Consider the following 22,800-nt stretch of genomic DNA (forward strand, 5'->3'; position numbering starts at 1 on the left):
ACCTGATAGCGAAATCGCTGGAAGTACAAAAATGCCACAATAAAGCATATGATGCACGCTATCAAAACTTCAAACCGACAAGAGTGTTGTGTTTCTAATATGTGCGTCGACAACCAGAGACAAATTGGTCCGAAGACAACGGCACTTGCCTACAAATGTTCGATAGAAGTGGCAATCACAGCCACTAACATCCAATTGTTCAACCAAAGAAGTCCAGTTTGAATTCTTCGTCCGTTCCAGAAATGCGATTTGATGTCATATCAGTATAGTCGTACATGAAATTCCCAGTCAAGCGTTGCATACGCTAGTCGAAAATGCTGCAAAGAACCCCAACGCCTGTGCTACCCCATATTACAGGTGGAAATCGCTGTCACCTATGCCGGTCTTTGCTCAGTTGTCCTTCATCCCTCTTTGGAAATCCACCGACTCTCTCGGCATTCCTCATTAATTCTTTGCCTTTCTCGCCCTCTCTATCTTCGGTTGGTAAACCCCACCATTCCCTGTGAAATTTCTCCTGTTCCTTCCTCCTCGCCTCCCTTGCTTCACGGTCCCGCTGTCTTTGTAGTCTCAGTGAAAACCACTCTTCTCTAGCTGCATCCTTCTCCGATTGTGTAGCATGCGATATCATGCAATTGTTCATCGCTCGGTTTTGTTCTCTGCATTTGAATGGGGCAGTAAAGGTTCTTCCAAGGGCACATTCCGCGAATACTAAGTGCTGATGATCAGTAACTATTTCTTAGACATATCTATGCGAATGCATACCCTTAATTTCTGCCGCACAATAACTTCGTACTCTAGTATGATAAACTTCTTGGACTTGGGCTTCCTGTGCTGCGGATAATGGCAGAGGGTTCCGCGATGGCATGGGTAGCCTGGGAGCCTTTTCTACCTCCTCCTTTTGTGAAGTCATAGCTGCCATATGAAATCAATTGAAAAGAAATCCGAATCGAAGATGTACGACAACAATATATCTCACAACTCGACGTGAAGAAAATCGAATGTTCTGAGGTAGTTTCCCAAGTTGAACTAGTTTATCTTAGCGCAAATGGTCAACCCTTGTCGAAATTTTGACTATCGGAATTCAAACTTTCTTACTTTCACAATCCCTCATCTAAGAAAAACATCAAAAGGCTCATACTCTTCCACCCATCCATACGACAGATTGATTTAAGTTCACAAAATATATTCTGATTGAATTCGCGCACTACTTAGAAGATGGATAAAGCAAGTAAATCAGTCCGCGATGGGCGCACCTATAAAGAGAGATCGCAACCTGAAGAGCGCAAGAAATGGGGACTTCTCGAAAAGCATAAGGTATGAATTTTATCGAGTGTATGACTTGTAAAATACTGCAAGGTACTAATTTACTTCGTAGGATTACTCTGCCAGAGCGAAAGATTTCAACAAAAAGAAAGCAAAGCTTAAGGTGCTTAAGCAAAAAGTGCTCGAGAAGAATCCCGATGAGTTTTACTTTGGGATGGTGGGCAAAAAGGGCCCTGTGAAAACCGGCAAAAGATATACGGGAACTGTGAACGGCGATCGAGGCAATCAAGTTTTAAATCAGGATGCTGTGCGATTGTTCAAGACACAAGACCTGGGCTATGTACGGACGGAGAGAAATAAGGCATCGAAAGAGGTCGAACAATTAGAAAAGAGAGCCGTGGGTATCAAAGCACGTGGAAAGAAGGTTGTATTTGTGGAAGATGAGGAAGAACAGAGAGAAAAGGCGGGAGACGATGATTCAGACATGGATATGGATATGGATATGGATATGGATACGGATTTTGATTTTGAGGATGATAGATCCGATGACGGAAAGAAAGACGATGATACAAAGGAGGACATGGCAACCAAAAACCTACGAAAACTTCGGGAAAAGGAGGCGGATAGACTGGAAGTTAAGTTATCAATTGCACGCCAACGGCTAAAAGCCCTGACCGATGCAGAGGTGGCATTGGATTTACAGCGAGCAAAAATGGCCAAATCTTTAACGATCGGCGGTGTCAACAAGAATGGAGTCAAGTTCAAGGCACGAGAAAGGAAGAGATAAAAATTGTTTAATTGGGCCTCAGTCATGTCGAAGGCTGCATGCTGAAGCGATAATGGCCAAAGAGAATCATACTGGGTGCGATCCCTTCATCGACCTGCGATAATAATAAGATACCCCGGGGATAGCCCAAGGAAGGAAATTATGTTCATAACCGAGCCCAAATCATTACCGAGTCGTGATCAAATGCCAAAAACGCCATGTGTACCCTTTTGTCCAACGCTATCATTTCTTCTTGGTCAAACATTTGCTGAGCCCTATTACAATAGCTGCTATTGCTTTCACTGTCATCTTCATGATCCAAGCAATGGCCTTCACCGTCATCCAGAGCAATCCACAAAACCCTGGCACCTTTTCTTTGTTTTTGTCCTTTTCCTTGGTTGGGACCATCTTGAAATTTGGACTCTTTTGACTTTCTATGTCCAGTTCCATCTGATCCCCTCGCAAGAAGGATTTCCTTTTTGATCTTGGTGTATCAGGTTGTACTGGTGCGGCCGGAGGTGCCTCAAACCTCTCAATATGCATCCTCTTTTCCTCATCCATTGCAGCCAGCATAATAGCGGCAATTGCTACATCCACGATATAAAACGCGTCTATTCTAGCCGCTACCCCTGTATCGATTTCTAGAAATCCTGTTCCGCTACCATCTCTCACCAAACGCACAAGGTTGTGTGGTAGTTCTGGATGCTCGAGCGTGTATTCGACTCTGGACCAGGCCGGCGATGAGTTTATCGATATGAGAAATGGAGTGTTGACTGCAGGATGCCTGAGATAAAATTTCTTTGCATCATCGTCCCACAATAATCGACCGCATTCGCGCTCGGCTGCTGCCAACACTAAAGCACTGTCTGCCACATTTGAACGTCCAGCCAAATCGACAGCCATACTTGAGGCTGCATGGGGGTAGAGAAGAGCTACGAGACCATCGTTTGGGGGCAATCGCCGCGAATGTTCCTCAAGGGTTGTGATCAACACTTCCATTTGAGAATCGCCCTTTGGAAATACACCAGTTCTCGGGGATTGTGATTTTTTCGGTGGCTTGGCTGGGTTTTGTCTTGTCATCGTTACCTGGGCTGAAGTTGAAGTGGGATCAAGACGTAGTGTGTAAAAAGGCTGGGTAGCGGAGGAAAGAGTGTGTATAGGCTCTTCTACCGCACTGTTCATTTTCATGATGAACTTTTGACCTTCAGATGCTGATGCTTTCCATCCATTGCTCACTTTCCATAACTCTTTCAAATCGGCGGAGCTCGATGGTTCTGGCCATGTCTCGTCTTGGAGTCCTCGTCCAACCAATCCCGGAGATTGTGGGCCTAACGACATTGGACTGCCCATACCAGGGCTCACCTCGTTGATCCCTGGAGAGTATGGCTGTCTACTTATTGCGGTTTGTGGAATGTGCCGTGGACTTTGCTGTGTCGGATAGTACTGCTGGTATTCTAATGGGACTTCGGGGTTATACCTTGGAAAAATGGATCTCATTACTGGCTCTTCTCGGTGATGGTGCTGACTAGATTTGGATGAATTACTGTTGCTTCTCACAAGCGTAGGTGCTTCCGAAAAAGAAGTGTGAGACCTCGAACGGCCCGATGCCAGCACGGCTGGAGGGGGCACATTCATGGGTGATGCTCTGCTATCTTGTGGAGTTTGGCGACTACCAAATGGCGACTGGCGTCCATCGACGAACATGTCGAGTGATTGCGATCGATTGGCTGGATCAGGATCGGGCACGGATGTGGAAATATTGCGTTCATCGCTGTTACTTCTCCAAGGTTTCTTTTTTGATGGTGGAGGTGGAAATAGTTGTAGACCCATACTGACTGGTTTATCTGACATGACGGGGAACAACTTCGCAATACTACAAATTCGAATTTTTATACAATTCACCAGGAGCACAAATGTTACAATCCATGAGAAAAGAGCACGATACTGCAACTATATACATCAACAATCAATTTTCAACAACACCATAAATCCCCGATGTATGCAGCCCAAAATAATGATCCCAGAGACAATCACATTCTGCGGCCGTGCTCGTTATCTGGAAATAGATTTCGGCTTGCCTTACCACTATAATTCGACGAATTCGATTCATCCGATTGTTTCGTACGCGGGGAAGAAACCTTGTTAGCGCCAACATGTACTGTGACAGCTACGATGATTGGCGGTGCAACATTGGTAGGCGCTTCCAGTAACCAACCAAAGCTCAGGAACCTCGACTTCCTCATATATCCCTTCACACGCAAAGTTTTCTAGTGGATCGGAATGTTTTTTTATTTAAGGATATTTATGGAAACGTGAGGGTTTTGCCTGTAACGTGATTACGAAGGTCGGTTGTAATCGTGCTATCTACTAGTTTGGTTGGGGTTTGAAACATATCCATTGATTTATCCAATATTAATTCAATATTAATTCAACACCAATTCGATATTGCTCGCCGAATCGGAAATATTGAATTTAACCATAAAACTTTCTATAATGGTCGACCAATTATCGCGGGGTTTAATGATCCTCCCGAGCTATCGTGCGGGAAAATCATGGTGCTTGAAGGTACTTTGACATCATCAGCCTTAAATGATCATCGGCGAGGCTGAGCTGAGGGGCACTTACAGGATTAGTGGTCAAGTATAAAGAGCTGCGCTTCCCTCCTCGGTCGTTTTGAAGGTTTGGCAGGTGTATTGGGCCAGGCGTGGATATCATCCTTAACAATCTCGACACCGCTGCACGTAACGTACAAGACAAGCACCAAGGTTCCTCTTCACGACACTTAACCCTCTATCTACATAGGTACCTATCAGTCCATCATAGATGCACACGGTCACTCTTGCGGTCGAGTCTGACAGCATTCGTGCCCCCCCACATTGAGTTATCGGTGACTCGTCTCGGCATCTATTAAACACGGGTCTCAGCGCTTGGAAATACACCGCGAAACAAGATTCGATACTTCTGGGCCGATAGTTTCGGATCTTATTGACGACTGTGAAACATCTCCTCACTGACAATAGCGAGTGTTTATAGCAACAGCTTGCAGGCCGTGTGTATTCAGCAGATTGTTCTCTGGTGTGCAGTCGCACAATATTCCGAGTACACTCTTGCTGATCGCTCTGATTGCGTAGATGCACCTAGATTTGTCTGTTTTTTTACGCAGTTGCTCTTGCTTGCTTCGGATTTGTTCGCACTGCCGTCGGACAACGGCCGATTCTTGGTTCTAGCATTTGCCTGAAATATCAGATTCACTTGAGAGATAAGCAATCCGAGATATTGAGTTTTGCTAAAATGTTCAAACCCACAGGTGGTGAAGTTCGGACTGCAGTGTGGATTGTTCGAAAAATCAATCCCCTCCATGGCAGGGCATATATCATTTGATATAATAAAATGATATGAGAAAATCATCCGCGAATAGATTAATTACTAGTGGCTCAGTTGTACGATGCACAGTCAGGAGCTACCAATGGGTCCAATGGTTTGATTGCAGGAGATTCATAAGTCTATTCATAAAGAAGCAAGCTCTTCACATCATCTCCAACACGCCAGGTCTTTTAATTAATTCCCCCGATTAATTACTTCCCATGAAATCATCCCCCGCCTCCCTCCCTCACAAAGAAACACCGCAGCTACCACAACATGACCACTTACTCAGTCTATTAATATGTGGCGCCATCGATAGTAAACCCAAAGCTGTGGCCGACTGTGTAATGATTTCCTTGAGCATCATATTGTCCAATCTCGTTCGCTCTGTCGGGTCCGTAAGGGACAGTAAAGTATGTGCAAGTGCTATGAAATCGGCAGGTCAGTGATTGTCAAATAAGGAAGTCATTTATAGTTAAAGGACAAGCGAGAAGGGTATAGAAGAGGAGAGTAGAATCTTACAATACACCGTTCTTTCCATTTTCGTACAAGATGTAAGATACGAAGAATGCGCAGCTAGGGTTACTCTTTGCACTGCAAGCAGCAGCGCAAACAGTCGGGTCGTATGGCTGAGTCTGAGGGAAAGCTTCCACTCCCACTGATTATTCATTAGTAAATTCTTGTTAGACTTAAGGTCTATAACGATTGTCTGGTACTTACTATATGTTGTAGTATTTGCAGGGGCATTAACGGCGGCAGTTCCAAAGTTTTGCACTCCTCCATATCCTGGGATGGCTGGAGGCGCAACGGCATTGTATGAGTTTGAACCAGCAATCACAACATGGAAATCAGCTTGCCATTGGCCGCTGTTTGTAGCTGATGAAGCGTCCAACAAGCCACCGAAAAGAGAGCATTTTATAAGGGTTTGGGAGGGTGGGTTTGGACAGTCCTCTGTGTCTGGAACAACAGTTGGATCTCGCTCGAAGACTAGATTCATTAGTGTTGGTGCAGAACATTGGGAGGGCCAACTTACAAATATTGAAAGATGTGCAGCCCTGAATATTGTTGCATGCGTTGGCACAAATTGCAGGATCGTAAGAAGTGACTGAATCCGAGATGTATGTTAGATATGTAGCGGATTGAGCGGCTGCATCAACATTTTGGAACCCATCGACCAGAGCGTAGTCTGGGGGAGTTACGGCATTCAGTGCTGCATCAGCGAGATTTTGATCTGCCTGAAATGCTGCAGCAGTATCCGGACTGTTGACACTAGGCCCGTTCCCCGCAGCCAAGACAGCGCAGGTATTAGAGCAAGAGCTACGCTTATGTCTACGATTGACAATAGCGACAGATGAAGTTGCGGCTGCAATAGCAGCACTTGCTACAGATGAGGGATTGTATGTGATACTTGCTGTGACCGTGTTACCGGCAGGGGCTCCTGTGACCGGAACGGTTGGCACAGCTTTATATGCTGAGATATCGAGACTTCGAGCTTTGAGGAAGGGAGTCGCCGTAGCTACTGCAAGAAGAGTGGAGAGAGTAATTGTTGATTTCATTTTTGCGGTGTATGATTTTGTTCTGGGCAAGGATTGCAGAAAAGGTGTTATTTAGAAGAGGAAGAGTGAAGCTTTGTGCTGATCTGATTCTTTCTGTATGAATCTGTAGATTTGAGGTTCTTTATACTTTTTTTTAGAGGTACACGATCACCTTCTTCTCTTTCAGAACTCATATTCCAGCTGAACGCCTTCATCTTTCCTACCATTTCCACAACATTATCTGGCCACTCAGAAATCCAAAAAGCGATGCTATTCTCATCATTTCACCCCAACTTTGCTCTCAATCAAGGGTCATCGCTACGCCTCATGGAACCTAAGACTCCATAATCAGATGTTCGGGGATAAGCTGGGCAAAATTTGATACTATACCCACAGGTCAAGCGATGACTGGTCTTAACATAGGTCACAACCTGATCAATAATCTCACTTCCTTAGGGTGAGGTAACAACAACTTTAACGCCACATCATTTAGGAAGACCTGAAAAGATGTGTGACACGATGGAGACCACATACGTGGTGGTTATGGATGTGCACTAAAAAACACTCATGGCATGTTGTGTTGAAATGGGTCGTGGGTGCACGTTCATTCTATCCAATGTACGACGTGAAAATTCGAGGTCAATTTTTTGTTCATCGTGTGGCTATGTATTTTCATTTAACATATTTAACAAAGTGGGCAGACAAACACTCAATAAAGGGATGTTCATCAAACCCCCTTTCTCATACTTCAATCCTACTTCAAAGAGCAAAGTGGGGTCTGTATTAAGTAGCCAAGTATTTCATTGCCGTGCTTTTCAATGAATGTAACATTCATGGGTAATGGTTGTAAGAACCATGGCGGTTCAACACTTTAGGGTGTGGGCGATAGTTAAGGCTGAACAATATTGAAATTCTTGCTAGTCTACTCCGTCAATAGTCGTGTTGTGTTGACAGGGCTAGACATTTCAATCAAGGAACCTCCGATTTGACGAATTTTTAGCGTCACAGGGGCCCCATGCATACTGCGGGTCCTCAATACACCTTCTCGACCATCGCACACCCGATAAGGGCCCTTCCAAAGCTTGCAGAACGCTCTATTCTTTTCAGGAAACAGGTTGTGGTGATCGCTTGAAGCATTGGGCTATAATGTGAAATCTCCTCGAGCTTTGTTTAAGTTTTGATAGTGCAAGTTTTTACTTTAGCATCACTCGTTTCTTTACTACAGCTAAAATGCAGAAACTTACATCTAACGCCAACACTCCAAAGAGTACCCCTCAATCTGAGGAAAACAGTCGTGCACAGACTCCCGTTGGTACTTCGAATCCATTCGCAACGCCTCCATACTCAAGACCTGCCTCGACAATTGGGGCTCGATCTGGATTTCAGTATGCCGAAGTCCCTGGGACAGGATACTTTCGATCTCGTCGAGTTCGCAAAGCAGATGCTATACCTCTTCCAGTCAACAAAAAGGCAAAAAAAGAGGCCCTTTTATGGGTTTTTCCTCTCGGCGGCTTGATTCTTGGATTAGGTCTTACTGGTCTCATTATTTACTTGAAACTATCTGAGATCACACACCACAAGTACTGTCCAGTTCTTTCAGAGGACTTTTCCTCTGGTACTTTAGATCCAAGTATTTGGACAAAAGAAGTTCAAGTAGGAGGTTTTGGGTCAGTTTCTTCCCTTACATACATGCATTCAGAGTCTGACAATCAAAACAGAAATGGACAATTTGAGCAAACCACAACAGATGCCGAGAATCTTTTCATTCAAGATGGGCAACTTTACATCAAGCCTACAATTCAAGATGCATCGTTGATCACCACCAACAATATCATCAATCTCACGGCCGATGGGACTTGCACAACCACCTCCAATATACTTGTCAATTGTGTCACTTCTACAAACACAACCAACGGGACTATCGTGCAACCAGCCAAGTCCGCTCGCATCAATACCAAGCTTGGTGCCACAATCAAGTACGGGAAGGTTGAGGTCAAAGCTAAGTTGCCGAAAGGAGACTGGCTCTGGCCAGCTATCTGGATGTTGCCAGTTGAGGATACCTATGGATCCTGGCCACAGAGTGGTGAGATTGATATCATGGAATCTCGTGGCAACAACTACACGTACAGTCTTGGTGGCAACAATTTTGTATCAAGTTCTCTGCATTGGGGTCCGGATCTAGCCAGCGATGCATACAAAAAGACTACCAACGTGAGAGCTGCTTTGCACTCCCAGTTCGGTGACGATTTTCACATTTACGGCTTGGAGTGGACCGAGAAGTTCATCTTTGCGTATATTGATAACACGCTGCGCCAAGTCATGTATTGGCCGTTTTCCAGACCATTGTGGCCACAGGGAAATTTCCCATTGAGCGATGCTAATGGAACAGCGATCGTGGATCCATGGTCACAAACGGGCCGAAAAAATACCCCGTTCGATCAAGAATTTTATCTTATCTTGAACGTTGCTGTTGGGGGGGAGAACGGCTGGTTCCTGGATGGAGCAGATGGAAAACCATGGGTTGATGGAAGCGCATCTGCAAAGCTCGATTTCTGGAAAGCTCGAAACGAGTGGCTTCCTACATGGGAGAAGAGTGGACAAATGATTGTGGACCAAGTGAACATGTGGCAACAGTGTGATTAGCTTTAGCTTAACAAGGACTGGGCAGGAATGAGTTACTGTAACGATCGGCGTAATTAGGATAGGAAATGGACCCTGGAGGATTTCTTTGGATATGATAAGTTTAATGGAATTTGAGTTATTATTAGACAGACAAACAAAGCAACATACTGTAATTTTCAAGATATGGATTTTGATTTCGATTGACCTTGAGTTTCAATGCACATTCACCTACAAATGCTAAGCAACAAGATCCACTATCAGCCTGCATCGGAATAAAACGTACACGGACGGGAGATTCCTTGCCAACAATACCTTACTGCTGGCTTTTGTTGCATTCGATATAGATCAATTGGGGGCATGAAAGCCAAGTTTCATGAGATTGAACTGTTCATCAAATGTATAGTACTATAAGGGATATTGCATTCTTGATATTAATGGCGACATCTTCATGTACCACAACTTAGAGGAAGCGAAACATCCCAGAAAACGTCACATCAACTCGGCTGGGAAAGACGGCATTAGAGATTACCTGCTCTTCCGACCGTTAAAGTGTGGTATAAAGTGTGGTATATCATAGTAACACAGCAGAACAATTTCCGGAACGCTCTCCGTCTGGAGTGCCTGTCCCATTACAGCACCTCGACCTGCCTCGCACTTCCACTATGCGTACTTCTAACCACCAACAACATTCCGCTTTCGAAAGCTTACATCTAAACTACATCACCCAGGGACCACAACCTATATGGTCGATGGTACACAACAGGATAACGTTGTATGTCCTTATCATATCATCATAGATTGATCATTGTAGCACGGTCGTATCAACGTCGTTTTCATATGTTCAATCATGCAATGTGCTTCGTTTAGGATTTGTTGGGATCTCATTGACACATCAATCACATGTTTATCTTCGAGGCAACAAAAAGCATCCCAGACGACATTACTTACTTATCGTTCACGCATATGTACTATAGCACTATGCTTGTACTGCGCACCTCGAAAAATTCGGCATTTCAAATATCGAATTCCGATTTTCTTTTTGCGCCAGTTGAGATATGAGAATCCTGCATTTCGATACGACAGTCAGTCGACAGGGTTCTGTATGGCTGATAGTTAAGCCCTTGAAGAACATCACCACACATCCCGCGTTATGTGGGTCATATGTGGATCATCACAAACTGATTGGTGCAAGAGGCTGGGTAGAAAACTGTATGTTCGCCTCTTGATAACTGGCACATGAAGTCGTGTTCGTCCAGTTTTTGCAAAACATCGCTTGAAGTGGTTACCTAGACACGGCGTAGAAGAATCTTCTCATCTCCAGCTGAACTTTAGAACGGTGTTGTATCCAGATTTAGCCTTCTGGGTGGATATTGTAGTCCCATCTCTCTGGACGGATACAAGCGAGCAGGACGGGGCAGAATATGGCTGCCACGTTGGATTTACCTTTCTTCAATCTGGTTTCCAGTTTAGTGGTGCTAGGCGATAAGCTTCCTTATTTGGCATGAAATGGGGCCATTTTAAGCGTATCATTTCCTAAATCGATAATTCTCCGACTGTCAGACGGATAAACCGCTGGTTTTGGAAGATAGAACCATTGGACATCGATAGCCCCGAAGTCAGAAATAAACGACGAACAATATCAGCTAGACGCGTCTACGACCCTACTAACTATTGAAATACCATTGGCCTGTCAAAAACCGCATTCAAGTGTTACAGTATGCATCGCGAGAGATTAGAAGTTCCTGATGAATACGAGCGCATACTGATAAGCAACCCTGGATGATTTTGTTTACCCTTGTTGTCCAATTATAAAGTTCAATATTTTCATGCAGGCAGAAACCCCCTCACCGTATGTACAACGACACCATATGCCAACAGGGCTTCAACTCAGCTTGTCTCCCTTGAGTCCCAACAGAAGCGATGCCTATGGTCTAAATTGTGCGAGTATTGTTCTCCCTGTTGGTAGTTTGAGCTGCAGATATCCCCTGTCTGATCCGACCTAGATCATTATCAAGCGATAGATCTTCCCAAGGATAGTTTCAAGTAATTGACAAAGCTCTGCTCGAAATACAGCATTCTTTCGGGCACTGGTCGGTCCGACGATTATGCATACTTCTGAGAGTTTGGCTGTGTTCAATGAATTAAAGTGGAAACTTCGTGGGATATCTTCCAGGATTCAGGGTGATCGGCGGAAAGCCGTCCAAAGTACCAGATTTTCTTTCGGGGGACATCGATTGGACTAGGGTTGAAATCCACGTTCGTGCTTTTCGCAACTTGCGCTCAGTTCTAGACGCTGTCATGTAGGTGGTGCTCCGATCAAACCCATGAAATTTTCCCGTCTGGCTGAAGGGTGGCTCTGTGTCTATCTTGAGCTGGCATGCGAAAATGGTAGGCTGTCGGTGTCGCCTTCTTATGAGCATCTATATTATGTGTTTGTGTCTTCGTCCATGTGTATATCCATTTCTCTTCTTTCATCGTCGTGCAAACCACTTTCGTTACTTGAGCTACCTTCTTTAAAGCTCTCTTAATCATGGGCGTTCTTAGCTATTTCAAGATCTCAAAGCCTGAGAAGTCTGAATCAAGCAAAGAGAAAGCTCCAGCTGCCCCAAATTCTGTCGTTGAAAATGATTCTCCTCGTCATGGCTACTCAGACCCATCACCTACTGCATCGAGCAGGCAAAGCTTATCTAGCAACAATCGTTTAGATGATATCAGACATCAAGTTATTCTCAACTATCTTTGGCAGAAACAAAGAGGTCTGATGTGGATCATGGATAACTCGGGACAGCATGAGGGTGTCATGGTACGCAAAGATAGAACGGAATATCTTTGTCGACCTCCAGCACTAGCTAGCTCCACCTTTGGTAGGGCGATGAAGATCATGAACGTTTCTGTAAGTTTCACTCTTTAAGCTTAATGTTATCCAGGAAACATGGTACTAACGTGGGGTATAGGCTGCTATGACCATCAACTCCACAGTCGTTCAACCATTTCTGACAAGATCGCCCGACGCTCTTGATGTCCCTCTTACCAATGGCCTTCGAGTCCAAATTCTACCAACACTTGAAGACCTTCCTCGTGCTCGCAGAGCTCACTATGCTGCTTTCATTGCTAGAGAAGCTCTTCTCGTCGTTTGGGAAGATGATCCAACACTGCTATTTGATAGAGCCAAAGCAATCGAGGACGGTCTACTGCAGACTATCTGGAATGCAACTGAACACGAAAAGACTGAAACACAACCTCGAGCTCAGGTCAGGGAGCTTGACGAAGAGTCAGGGCAGTCTGTCGTGGAAGAGAGACCGACCATGTACCTCAATTCATTCATGGTCTCTTGTTCAATCTGCCTTCTGGTTTGTATCATGGGTTTAGGATACGCTCAGCTGGCAATAGAAGTTGTGGTATTGAAGCATTGGATATCTCTCTTATATCTGATTGTCACTCCAATATACTGCTTCTTTTCACTGGTATGTTCTCCGAAATATCGAATATCGTCTTTATGGTTGCTAACGTTAGATAGTTCTTCACAAACGTCGTAATCGGAGTTCTCATGCAGTGCTTCGGTCCAATTCAACAACTGAATAGAAACACCAAGTTCTTCTCTGCGAAAGCACCTCCTCGTCTTCTAACCACAACACTACCACATGTCACTATTCAATGTCCTGTGTACAAAGAAGGCTTGGCTGCCGTCATTGCTCCAACGGTCTCCTCAATCAAAAAAGCAATTTCTACATATGAATTGCAAGGAGGTTCCGCAAATATCTTTATCAACGACGACGGTCTTCAACTTCTTGATGAAGCTAGTCGACAACAAAGAATTGACTTTTACGCTGATCATGGCATTGGCTGGACAGCCCGTCCTCCCAATGGTCAAAACGGATACGAACGTAAAGGAAAATTCAAGAAAGCCTCAAACATGAACTACGGACTCGCCTTATCCAATTCCATTGAAGAGAAACTTCAAGATATTGAAAGGCCAGCTACTTGGACTCAGGTTGACGAAGTTGCAGCTTTTGAATCTTGCATGTCGGATGTTCTTGATGAGAACCCTGAAGCATGGGCTGAAGGCAATATTAGAATCGGTGACTACATTCTGCTCATTGATTCTGATACTCAGGTTCCGGAAGACTGTCTGCTTGATGCTGCTAGCGAAATGGAACAATCTCCAGATGTCGGCATCATTCAATTCTCTTCTGCTGTCATGCAAGTATCCCACAACTTTTTCGAGAATGGCATTACTTTCTTCACAAATCTTATCTACTCTGCTATTCGTTACGGTGTTGCCAACGGTGGTGTGGCAGCGTTTGTAGGGCACAATGCAATTCTCCGATGGGCTGCTATCCAAGAGATCGCTTTTGACGATGAGGAGGGTCATGAACGATTCTGGTCCGAGTCTTGTGTCTCTGAGGACTTTGACATGGCTCTACGATTACAACTCAAGCACTATACAATTCGCATGGCTGCCTGGGCTGGCGATGGATTCAAGGAAGGTGTATCTCTCACAGTTTATGATGAATTGACCCGCTGGCAAAAATATGGTGAGATCAATCATTCCTGACGCTTTTGAACCTTGCTTATCTTTTTATAGCTTATGGATGCAACGAGCTTATGTTCAACCCTATTAGAACATGGTTATGGAAGTCTCCATTTACGCCTCTCTTCCGCAAATTCATCTGTTCTAGTATCGACATTGGCTCCAAAGTTCAAATCGTTGCATATATTGGTACATACTATGCACTGGGTAGTGCATGGATAATCTGTCTTGCAAATTATGTGTTCGTCGGTCTTTGGAATGGATATCTCGATCGTGCCTACGTCGATTCATGGCAAAACTGGCTCGCAATCACAGTGGTGTTTACTGGAGCGGGTAATGTCGGTCTTGCCGTACAACGTCATCGTTCCGGTGAAAAATCCTTCCTTCCTGCTAGTAAGTCTTCCCAATTTCATCATTACTCTCCTCCCCGTCTATCTACCTACATTCATTCAAGAAGCTCACACTAACATCTTCCTTTCCAGTCATTGAAAACTTAAAATGGTGTTTCATGTTCATGATATTCTTCGGTGGTGTCTCCCTTCACATGTCCCAGGCGCTCCTCTGCCACATGTTTGAAATCAATATGTCATGGGGTGCCACTTCAAAAGAAGTTGAATTTTCCAACTTCTTCCTCGAAGTACCCAAGATACTCAAGACCTTCAAATACACATACATAATGTGTATATTTGGCATCGTAGCAATGGTCATTATGGCAAAAGCTCCTTTCTTACCCTGGAGTTATAACATCGATGATTTCATTGCCATTTTCCCGCTGGGGGTTATGGTTGCTAGTCATTTACTTCTGCCAGTGGCGCTGAACCCAGAAATGATGACATTTAGTTGGTAGGGGATGAGAATATGCGAAATTAATTTTAATGTTGGGAAAATTGGAAATGGGATACCCAGGACGCTCTTTATTGTTTATTTAATTTGGGAGTATATTCTATGGTTGATGATTGGTACGATACTCACTCATATTATGAAGGAAGGAATGGGAGGTACAAGTTTAATTGGTTAGACGGAATGGGTTTAAAGTACATATAATCTGGCATACAGAATTTCAATACGGTTGATACAAGGATCTATAAATAACCTTTCTCGGGTGTGCATGAACAGATGTTAGTCTTGTAAACCTGGCCTACCAAACACACTTTCGGGCACTGATTGCAACCTGACGATTCATGGATTAGATTTCATGACTTTGCTTGCTTGCCAGTGGTATTCGAGCGTCAATACTCCCCACCTCTTCGCATCTATATTTGATTCTCATCTGCCGACTTTTGAAGCGGCGTAATCACTCCGGATGAGATACTCCGAGACACTGAGGTTTGGGATATATTTACATTGCCAATAGATAAGTAGAATGAGAGGATCCTTGTATTCGCAAAAGTCTCCAAAACAGATCCAACTCTCTCGACGAAGTTGACAAGAACATGGGCTGGACCCAAAAGTCCCAGAAAGGATTCCATGATTGAAATTCATCAAATTTTCGCATCTTTAACGTAATTTGAGAACTAGTATAGCTAGTATCTGCTAATTAGCAAGCAAAGGTTCCATTCGTTCTTCCCTGCACACGATTTACATTCCTTATCCAAGCCACTTTCATAACGGTGATTAGGTTGGTTCCTTCTGAATCAGTGGCTTGTCTCACTTCACTTCACTTCACCATACCAGAGCAAGGTATCTTGATATATTCAAAAAGAAGCCTTTTCCCTATAATCATAAATGGCCCGCTGGCGCAATGGTAGCGCATTGCTTTCCGGTAGCAAAGGCTGTGGGTTCGAGTCCCATGCGGGTCGCTTGTTTGGATTTTTTTTTTGGACAGTAGGGTTATGGTTATGGTTTGGATGTATATCAGTGACTCTGCATTAAGGAATAATTCTTGTCTGTTGCGGATTGTTTTGGAAGTGAATCATCTTCATTCTTCCAACAACCGATTTTGTAACATATTGATTGCCTTGTTGTAAAGAAGTGATTGTGATTCACTGACCATCTCCTGTTTGTCGAGCCAATAGAATTTTGACCCAAGAGTGTGTATAAGATGTTTTTATTAAGATGTTCCTCGCTGAGAATAGTAGCCAGTAAAGAGATCGTAATTGCAGTATCATGGGAGGTGTTGGCTTGATATGAGTATGTCTCTTAACTTTCTGTGCATCAAGTTGAGGTTCGTTTGTTCGAGGAAGACTATCAGGTTCCATGGATTTGAGTCGATAGCATGATTGCAAATATATGTTTAGGGGCTACTTGGTAAGAATTATAAATTCTGATGTGAGGTATCATGCCATACTACGTGTTTACTTCTCTCTACACCAGATGGTGATTACAAAGGAGGATGAAGGGGGCTACGAATTGATTTGATTGACGCCTGGTCATTATCGTTTTTACTTTACATTTAGAACTGTGAAATTTGTTACGACGGACAAAATGTCGGCTCAGCTCACTTTAGGAGAGATTCTCGTGATAGAAAAGGTGGTAACTCAATCCAAATTTTCAGGGTCTTGGGGACACCTGAATTTCCTCAATTTTGTTAGAGATGCATGACTCAGGATTGAGTGGTTGCTACATCTACCTTATTCCAAACCAAAACATGCTACAAAAACACATCCATTCACCATACCTCAAAATCATCAAGTGCCAAGGATACGCAAATCAAATGTTCTGCTACGCTGACCAATCGGATACCATAACGACTCGGCTGTGTGAGTCTGGAGGTCTCTTCTTCAAACTTTCAATGGCAAGCAGAGTCTATCAAACTGTGAGTTGCCGTGAGATAAATCATGAAGATTTTTAAACACTCATATTCTATTCACCCATGATTTCTGTCAGTCACTCAACACCCAACGAAGGTTTGACATGAAAATTACACAGTGTTGCTATGATGCAAACTAAGAAAAGCAAATAGCGAATAAACGACAGCGGACCACAGAAACTGCATATATTAGCCCAATCTGCCAGTTTCTTTTCAAACTCTGTAATTCTTTTCGCACCTTAAACTTCTGGATTATCTTTCCACATTGTGGCAGACCGTATTGCTTCTGCGAGAGTGATTTCCTAGAAACTACAGCTTGTATCAATCTCTCACAGCAGACGCGATTCTCAAAATCTCTTCAGAACAATGTCTGCAATTCCCATGTCTACGATTCTCGAGAATCCAAAAGTCAATCTTAAGGCTATTGACAAACTCAATCTTCCAAACACCGGTGCCGCCGAAGTGAAATTCGAGTACGTAAAGGGCTATATGTTTCGGGGTATGAAATTCCAAAGGAGCAAGCCGCCAAGAAACAACCAAAGTTGGAAAGACGATGCGAGAGATCCGCATACTGAAGGTCATAATGGCCATCTCATCGGGGATTGGTGGCCTTATACGATTAGCTTCCAGAGAGACAGGGCACATGGATCCATACTGAGGGGGATTGGTGGAAAGGCTGGTGTTGGAGCTGTGTCTATTGTTGTGGGGTCTGGCGGTGGCAAGAAGGGCTACGAGAACATTGACAATGGTAACGTATGTTGGAATTCTGATAAAACCACACGCGCAGAGCTAATAAAATTGCAAGACCCTCGGATATTGTGGCGACGAAACAAATTTGATGGATTTGAGCCTTGAGAAGGGCATGTTGATTCGAGTTATTCGTAAAGCGATTTCTAACTCTGATCACGCGCCCCCTGTTGGCTATAGATATGATGGCTTGTATAAAATCACTGGCAAAAACCCCATTCCAGAGAAGGAGGGAAAATACCGATACGAACTCGTACGGGTTGAGAATCAGAAGCCTATGAACCAGTTGCGTCCAACTGCTGAGGAAATTGATGAGTTCTATAAGCAGGATAATTGGCTCAGCAAAAAGTGATGCGATATCAATGTATTTAGTGTGAGATGAATTGGCAATGCGGGTTTCTATGATTTACTAAGATATCACAAATTCACACCATAATCTTCGATCCATTGAAAAATTTGGCATCTCCACAATGTGCAATATTCGCAGAACTCACTGGAGATTCTCACGAAGGCATAGGACATCTTGAAATCCAAAACAAGTAGCTTTTCCAATCTACAATAAATGCAATTCTTGATCTTCCTCTTTCTTTTCGTAGACTAGTATCAACCTTCCATTGCCTGCCTGTTAACTAACTTCTACCGAAAACACCAATAACAATACGCAGCTTTGTGTATCATGAATTCCACGTATCACCGCCATTACCAGTCCCTCTAGGACAATCTCAACGTTTCTGACTCTTTTCTCTACTCTAGAGATAATTGTCAACAGAGAAGAATATTGCACGGGACGCTCCTAGTTTTGACCTTGCCCAACAATGATGGAGTAAACATAACAACCCTCCGATTCTCAAAAATGAGGTCAAAAATGCAAGAACGAAAAGCAGCAACCCTAGAATAAGCAACCCAAAGAAAGTAAACTCAAACATTGTAACACTAGTCCCATTCCAAGGAGTAAAAGCTCCTCGACTGAAACCCGGCGTTCACGTTGTATCAACCCCCTGAATATACCTCGCTAACCACCTGCACTAATCCATAAGCATAATTATTGTAACCAGCTCCACAGCCATATGTACATCGTACATCTCCGTACAAGCTTCAAGCCCGGGTCAACAACCTCCGTTTTACCAAGCCCCCAATTCAACCATGCTAAAATCCATTTCTCCCAAGCGTATCAATCCCAAGCAAAGCAAAGCAAAGCAAAGCAATCGAATCAAATCAAATCAAATCCCTCACCAACTAACTTAACTGTTTAGACACAAGCCGGAAGAATTGGTACGTTTACCGAATTTTGCCATTTAGGCTAAAGAGCAAGGTTTTGCTTGCATTCAGCCTTAAGCGGGACTATCCTTTCGGAATTGAGGATTCGTGTTATCGGTACTTTGATGCATGGAAAACGTGTGTACAGATACAGATGGACGTAGTTGCAAGAGGTATATGAATACAATACATTTTTATCCTGTTGTCTGTGATGGATGGCATGTGATGGGATTGTTGACAGCGGGGTTACATTGTGATGTTGGTGGGAAGATGATGATCTATCGCTAGGGGGGCGCGATGGTAACATTGGAGGATGAATGTATTGTTACATATCCATGAATGAAGTGGAAGCAGTGAATAAAAGAATTGGAATGATAGAATATTCTCTTTCGCTCAATCAGATTCATCCTGATCCTCATCGTCATCCTCATCGTCATCCTCATCGTAACATCCAAACTTTCCACGAGTTTCTTCTCTTGACTTTCGAGGATTGGCCCCACCTCCACACCCCCACCATCCATCCCACCTTCTCATCATTTCTCAAACAAGTTAACTACTTAACCCCGCTCTCCAAGAGGAAAGAACACTTCCTATTAACCAAAACCAAATTCTCTCCCTCTCTCCAATCTAACCATTTTCCCATCCTTTCCCTCCAAACTCCCGATTCAAAGAATCAAAAAAATCACAACAGCCATGGCTTCTCCAACCCTCAAACTCAATTCCGGCCATGAAATGCCTCAAGTCGGTTTCGGCTTGTGGAAAGTCGACAATGCCACTTGCGCCGATACAGTCTACAACGCCATCAAAACCGGATATCGACTATTCGACGGTGCATGCGGTGAGTCCCCCTCTCCCCATCCGCTCAACTCCCAGCACCAAACACAAACCACTAACCAACCATCCTAGACTACGGCAACGAAGTCGAAGCCGGGCAAGGAGTCGCACGCGCCATCAAAGAAGGCCTCGTAAAACGCGAAGACCTCTTCATCGTATCCAAGCTCTGGAATTCCTTCCACGACGGCGACCGCGTGGGACCCATCACACGCAAACAGCTGGCCGATTGGGGTATTGATTATTTCGATCTCTTTATTGTGCATTTCCCGGTTGCGCTGCGCTATGTGGATCCTGCGGTGCGTTATCCGCCCGGATGGCAGTACAGCGACAAGGAGGGCGATGTGCAACAGTCCAAAGCTAGTATTCAGGAAACCTGGCAGGCGATGGAGAAATTGGTGGATGAGGGTTTGGCAAAGAGTATTGGAGTCAGCAATTTCCAGGGTGCGTTGTTGATTGATTTGTTGAGATATGCAAGAATTAGACCGGCGACGTTGCAGATTGAGCATCATCCATATTTGGTGCAGAATACTTTGTTGAAGTTGGCGGAGAGTGAGGGAATTAAGGTTACTGCTTAGTGAGTTTTCTTCTGGGGACTTTATTGGGGGAAATTGTGTACTAATTCAAGTATCTAGCTCATCATTTGGTCCACAATCATTCATCGAGCTTGGATGGGATCACGCTCAAAATACACCCCCTCTTTTCGAGCATCCAGATATCCTGAAGATTGCCGAGAAGACCAAGAAGACTCCTGCTCAAGTTTTATTACGGCAAGTCATCTTCCTTCTTCCTTTCCCCTCCCTTTATCCTCCCTCTACGTCAGACAATGCTAACTTCTAACAGCTGGGCAACCCAACGCGGTCTCGCCGTCATCCCCAAGTCCAACAACCAATCCCGTCTAGAGCAAAACTTACACGTCACGGATTTCGATTTGGAGAAGGAAGATTTAAATGCCATTACTAAATTGGACCGAAATTTGAGATTCAATAACCCTACCGATGTAAGTTTAAACCTTTCCCGTAGAATTTCCCGTCGAAGCTTGTTTTTAGCGTCCCCGTCCTCCTTACTAACAACCGACCTCTTAGTATCTCGGAACATTACACATTTTCGCATAAGCAAGATAAATATGATAAAGGTTGATATGGCAAACTTTGCTGCGCTTTCGATCGCTTCATTTCTTGCGATAGTATCTAGATAGTTGAAGCGTTGAACAAAAGCAATTGTTCCACCCATAAAGTTCTATCATCCACTTTGCGACGTGCTCCTACGTGTACGCACGCTGTGATATCCATGAATACCCATTAATTCCCACCAAGAACTCCTTCGCCATGCTATAACATCTTTATGCCGTGTATATGCACATATAACCTTCTGACCATCTTTCATTTATACATGCCAACCTCCTGCCTGTATAACGCATATTCTATGACACCCTAACAAAAGCTATCGTAATGTTAGCATGAGTCCAAACCTATGACATGAGAAGAGAGAACTTACTAGCGTCAATCTGCATAACCTGTGGTAACGCCAAGCGAACCTTATTTCGATATAAGGCTGGCCCTTTCAACTGCAAAGGATTCCCCTCAAAATAGACCGTATTCAACTTTTCCTTGTCCTTCAAATGTTCCTCCACATCGTTGAAGTCTGCGATTTTATTATAACTAGCCCAGACCTCTTCCAACTCCTTTAGCCCCTCCAACCCCTTCAAAGATGATACTTCATTATTAGAAATATCCAGCACGCGCAGCTGAGAACAAGATTCCAGACCCGAGAGTGAACTCAAGGCATTGTGCGAGATATATAATTCTTCCAGGCCGGAAAGTTTGTCCAAACCCGTGATATCTCGAATGCGATTACTTTGTATACTCAAAATCTTCAAATTTTGCAATGCGTCTAGGTTCTTCATCTCGGTGATTTTGTTCTTGCCCAACCATAGTTCCTCTAATCCTGTTAAAGTGTCTAAACCTTGAATTTCCCGAATTCGGTTTGCGGCAAGTTCTAAGTTGCGTAGCTTGGAGAGACCTTCGAGGTTCTCAATGGTGGTTATTTTGTTCTGCACAAAATAGAGGTCGGTGAGGGAAGTGAGGTGGTTTAGTTTCTTGATGTGTTTTAATTTGTTAAAGGAGAGGTCGAGGGAAGTGAGGTTGATGAGATCTTCGAGCCCCCGGATATGCGCGATTAGGTTATCGTATAAATCGAGGTCGGTGAGGGTAGATGCGAGACAAGAGAGATCTTCGATTGCACTGATCGTGTTTTGACGAAGACAAAGACGTTGGACTTGGGTGAAGCGTGAAAGACGAAGCGAAGGGATGGAGGAAATGCGTGCGTGTACGAGGTCGATTTCTTCGGTATCGAGGGGATAGTCGTCAAGGAGATCTTTGTGATATTAGTATGTATGCAGAAGAAAAGAGATGTTTTTGACCAGGACGAATAAAGGGATGTATACCTTCATCTGCATTAATAACTTCTCCCGGCATCACATTCTCCTCATCTGAATATTCAGGATCAGATATAGCTTCCGGGTTAGCAAGCTCTAACTTCTTGCCATTTTCTTTCTCTACACGTAATTTTCCATCCCAGCCACTGCTACTGCGTGGAGGGGTCGATTCTTGCGCATCGTGTCCTGCGACGTCTTCCTTGTTGATGGAAATATGCGATAGACTGGTCGCCGTTTTATCTTCTTCGTTCGACATAGTGATCGTTTGGATTTCGTCTTATGAGTGTATACAGCGAAGTCTGCCGTGCTGTGTCGGAATGAAATTTGCTATTATGGGGGGGGTATGTATGTATGTAATGTGTGTGTGTGTGTATGTATGTATGTATGTTTGCTTGTTTGTTGTTGTGCTTGCAGTGGAGTGACGCCAGAAATTTAACTTATGCTGACTTATGTAGGTAATCACCGGAATTGGTACTTTAGACACTCGAAGTTTGATCTCTGGGTAATTTGAATACCACTAATTTCTGTATCAATAGCAATAAGTGCCCTCGAAGCTTGAATGTTCTCAAGTGAATGAAACTCTTATCTTCGAATTCTATTCTTCTTCTAACAGATACTCGCTGTTTCTACCCAGTCTCGGTCAATTTTGCATCATTAGCCTGATAATGATAAGATTGTATTTGGTGGGGAGGCGAGGGG

General features: G+C 43.9%; 9 protein-coding genes across 9 annotated transcripts; 5 read left to right on the plus strand and 4 right to left on the minus strand.

Annotated features, from left to right (window-relative positions):
* Positions 1–212: 212 nt before the first annotated feature.
* BCIN_05g01480 (hypothetical protein) lies at positions 213–1,018 on the minus strand. Its single transcript, XM_024692844.1, has 2 exons — positions 763–1,018; positions 213–708 (listed from the first exon to the last, which is right to left on the minus strand). Exons 1-2 carry the CDS (start codon positions 917–919, stop codon positions 371–373), a joined length of 495 nt encoding a protein of 164 aa, XP_024548626.1. The 5' UTR covers positions 920–1,018; the 3' UTR covers positions 213–370.
* A 58-nt stretch (positions 1,019–1,076) lies between these two features.
* On the plus strand, positions 1,077–2,198 carry Bcutp11. The gene is made up of 2 exons (XM_001548995.2): positions 1,077–1,314; positions 1,376–2,198. The coding sequence occupies exons 1-2, from the start codon at positions 1,216–1,218 to the stop codon at positions 2,048–2,050; spliced, it is 774 nt and encodes a 257-aa protein (XP_001549045.1). The 5' UTR covers positions 1,077–1,215; the 3' UTR covers positions 2,051–2,198.
* BCIN_05g01500 (hypothetical protein) lies at positions 2,199–5,126 on the minus strand. The gene has a single exon (XM_024692845.1). The coding sequence runs from the start codon at positions 3,878–3,880 to the stop codon at positions 2,273–2,275; it is 1,608 nt and encodes a 535-aa protein (XP_024548627.1). The 5' UTR covers positions 3,881–5,126; the 3' UTR covers positions 2,199–2,272.
* Positions 5,127–5,337: 211 nt separating this feature from the next.
* Positions 5,338–7,529, minus strand: BCIN_05g01510 (hypothetical protein). Its single transcript, XM_001548997.2, has 4 exons — positions 6,426–7,529; positions 6,113–6,379; positions 5,915–6,050; positions 5,338–5,818 (listed from the first exon to the last, which is right to left on the minus strand). The coding sequence occupies exons 1-4, from the start codon at positions 6,946–6,948 to the stop codon at positions 5,689–5,691; spliced, it is 1,056 nt and encodes a 351-aa protein (XP_001549047.1). The 5' UTR covers positions 6,949–7,529; the 3' UTR covers positions 5,338–5,688.
* Positions 7,530–7,994: 465 nt separating this feature from the next.
* Positions 7,995–9,776, plus strand: BCIN_05g01520 (hypothetical protein). Its single transcript, XM_001548998.2, has 2 exons — positions 7,995–8,594; positions 8,646–9,776. Exons 1-2 carry the CDS (start codon positions 8,158–8,160, stop codon positions 9,568–9,570), a joined length of 1,362 nt encoding a protein of 453 aa, XP_001549048.1. The 5' UTR covers positions 7,995–8,157; the 3' UTR covers positions 9,571–9,776.
* Positions 9,777–11,852: 2,076 nt separating this feature from the next.
* Positions 11,853–15,189, plus strand: BCIN_05g01530 (hypothetical protein). Its single transcript, XM_024692846.1, has 5 exons — positions 11,853–12,442; positions 12,504–13,013; positions 13,067–14,084; positions 14,135–14,473; positions 14,563–15,189. Exons 1-5 carry the CDS (start codon positions 12,080–12,082, stop codon positions 14,925–14,927), a joined length of 2,595 nt encoding a protein of 864 aa, XP_024548628.1. The 5' UTR covers positions 11,853–12,079; the 3' UTR covers positions 14,928–15,189.
* A 1,598-nt stretch (positions 15,190–16,787) lies between these two features.
* BCIN_05g01540 (hypothetical protein) lies at positions 16,788–18,044 on the plus strand. Its single transcript, XM_001549003.2, has 2 exons — positions 16,788–17,582; positions 17,635–18,044. Exons 1-2 carry the CDS (start codon positions 17,196–17,198, stop codon positions 17,926–17,928), a joined length of 681 nt encoding a protein of 226 aa, XP_001549053.2. The 5' UTR covers positions 16,788–17,195; the 3' UTR covers positions 17,929–18,044.
* Positions 18,045–19,320: 1,276 nt separating this feature from the next.
* BCIN_05g01550 (hypothetical protein) lies at positions 19,321–20,896 on the plus strand. The gene is made up of 5 exons (XM_024692847.1): positions 19,321–19,671; positions 19,740–20,241; positions 20,300–20,434; positions 20,508–20,664; positions 20,750–20,896. Exons 1-5 carry the CDS (start codon positions 19,527–19,529, stop codon positions 20,777–20,779), a joined length of 969 nt encoding a protein of 322 aa, XP_024548629.1. The 5' UTR covers positions 19,321–19,526; the 3' UTR covers positions 20,780–20,896.
* Positions 20,897–20,955: 59 nt separating this feature from the next.
* Positions 20,956–22,743, minus strand: Bcsds22. Its single transcript, XM_024692848.1, has 3 exons — positions 22,111–22,743; positions 21,162–22,040; positions 20,956–21,107 (listed from the first exon to the last, which is right to left on the minus strand). The coding sequence occupies exons 1-3, from the start codon at positions 22,355–22,357 to the stop codon at positions 21,088–21,090; spliced, it is 1,146 nt and encodes a 381-aa protein (XP_024548630.1). The 5' UTR covers positions 22,358–22,743; the 3' UTR covers positions 20,956–21,087.
* Between the last annotated feature and the right edge of the window lie 57 nt (positions 22,744–22,800).

The sequence above is a fragment of the Botrytis cinerea genome, chromosome 5 (assembly GCF_000143535.2).
Source record: "Botrytis cinerea B05.10 chromosome 5, complete sequence".
NCBI classification, from domain to species: Eukaryota; Fungi; Ascomycota; class Leotiomycetes; order Helotiales; family Sclerotiniaceae; genus Botrytis; species Botrytis cinerea.

Coding starts and splice junctions, on each gene's coding strand:
- BCIN_05g01530 (XM_024692846.1), top strand. CDS start 12,080: ATGGGCGTTCTTAGCTATTTCAAGATCTCAAAGCCTGAGAAGTCTGAA. Junction 12,443..12,503: donor TGAAGATCATGAACGTTTCT/GTAAGTTTCACT, acceptor CGTGGGGTATAG/GCTGCTATGACCATCAACTC. Junction 14,474..14,562: donor AAAATCCTTCCTTCCTGCTA/GTAAGTCTTCCC, acceptor CTTCCTTTCCAG/TCATTGAAAACTTAAAATGG.
- BCIN_05g01540 (XM_001549003.2), top strand. CDS start 17,196: ATGTCTGCAATTCCCATGTCTACGATTCTCGAGAATCCAAAAGTCAAT. Junction 17,583..17,634: donor AGAACATTGACAATGGTAAC/GTATGTTGGAAT, acceptor TAAAATTGCAAG/ACCCTCGGATATTGTGGCGA.
- BCIN_05g01480 (XM_024692844.1), bottom strand. CDS start 919: ATGGCAGCTATGACTTCACAAAAGGAGGAGGTAGAAAAGGCTCCCAGG. Junction 709..762: donor TTGTGCGGCAGAAATTAAGG/GTATGCATTCGC, acceptor ATCAGCACTTAG/TATTCGCGGAATGTGCCCTT.
- BCIN_05g01510 (XM_001548997.2), bottom strand. CDS start 6,948: ATGAAATCAACAATTACTCTCTCCACTCTTCTTGCAGTAGCTACGGCG. Junction 6,051..6,112: donor TGCAAATACTACAACATATA/GTAAGTACCAGA, acceptor ATGAATAATCAG/TGGGAGTGGAAGCTTTCCCT. Junction 5,819..5,914: donor AATGGAAAGAACGGTGTATT/GTAAGATTCTAC, acceptor CCGATTTCATAG/CACTTGCACATACTTTACTG.
- Bcsds22 (XM_024692848.1), bottom strand. CDS start 22,357: ATGTCGAACGAAGAAGATAAAACGGCGACCAGTCTATCGCATATTTCC. Junction 22,041..22,110: donor AGTTATTAATGCAGATGAAG/GTATACATCCCT, acceptor AATATCACAAAG/ATCTCCTTGACGACTATCCC. Junction 21,108..21,161: donor GGTTATGCAGATTGACGCTA/GTAAGTTCTCTC, acceptor ACATTACGATAG/CTTTTGTTAGGGTGTCATAG.
- BCIN_05g01500 (XM_024692845.1), bottom strand. CDS start 3,880: ATGTCAGATAAACCAGTCAGTATGGGTCTACAACTATTTCCACCTCCA.
- BCIN_05g01550 (XM_024692847.1), top strand. CDS start 19,527: ATGGCTTCTCCAACCCTCAAACTCAATTCCGGCCATGAAATGCCTCAA. Junction 19,672..19,739: donor ACTATTCGACGGTGCATGCG/GTGAGTCCCCCT, acceptor CAACCATCCTAG/ACTACGGCAACGAAGTCGAA. Junction 20,242..20,299: donor GGAATTAAGGTTACTGCTTA/GTGAGTTTTCTT, acceptor TCAAGTATCTAG/CTCATCATTTGGTCCACAAT.
- Bcutp11 (XM_001548995.2), top strand. CDS start 1,216: ATGGATAAAGCAAGTAAATCAGTCCGCGATGGGCGCACCTATAAAGAG. Junction 1,315..1,375: donor GACTTCTCGAAAAGCATAAG/GTATGAATTTTA, acceptor TTTACTTCGTAG/GATTACTCTGCCAGAGCGAA.
- BCIN_05g01520 (XM_001548998.2), top strand. CDS start 8,158: ATGCAGAAACTTACATCTAACGCCAACACTCCAAAGAGTACCCCTCAA. Junction 8,595..8,645: donor GTTCAAGTAGGAGGTTTTGG/GTCAGTTTCTTC, acceptor CAATCAAAACAG/AAATGGACAATTTGAGCAAA.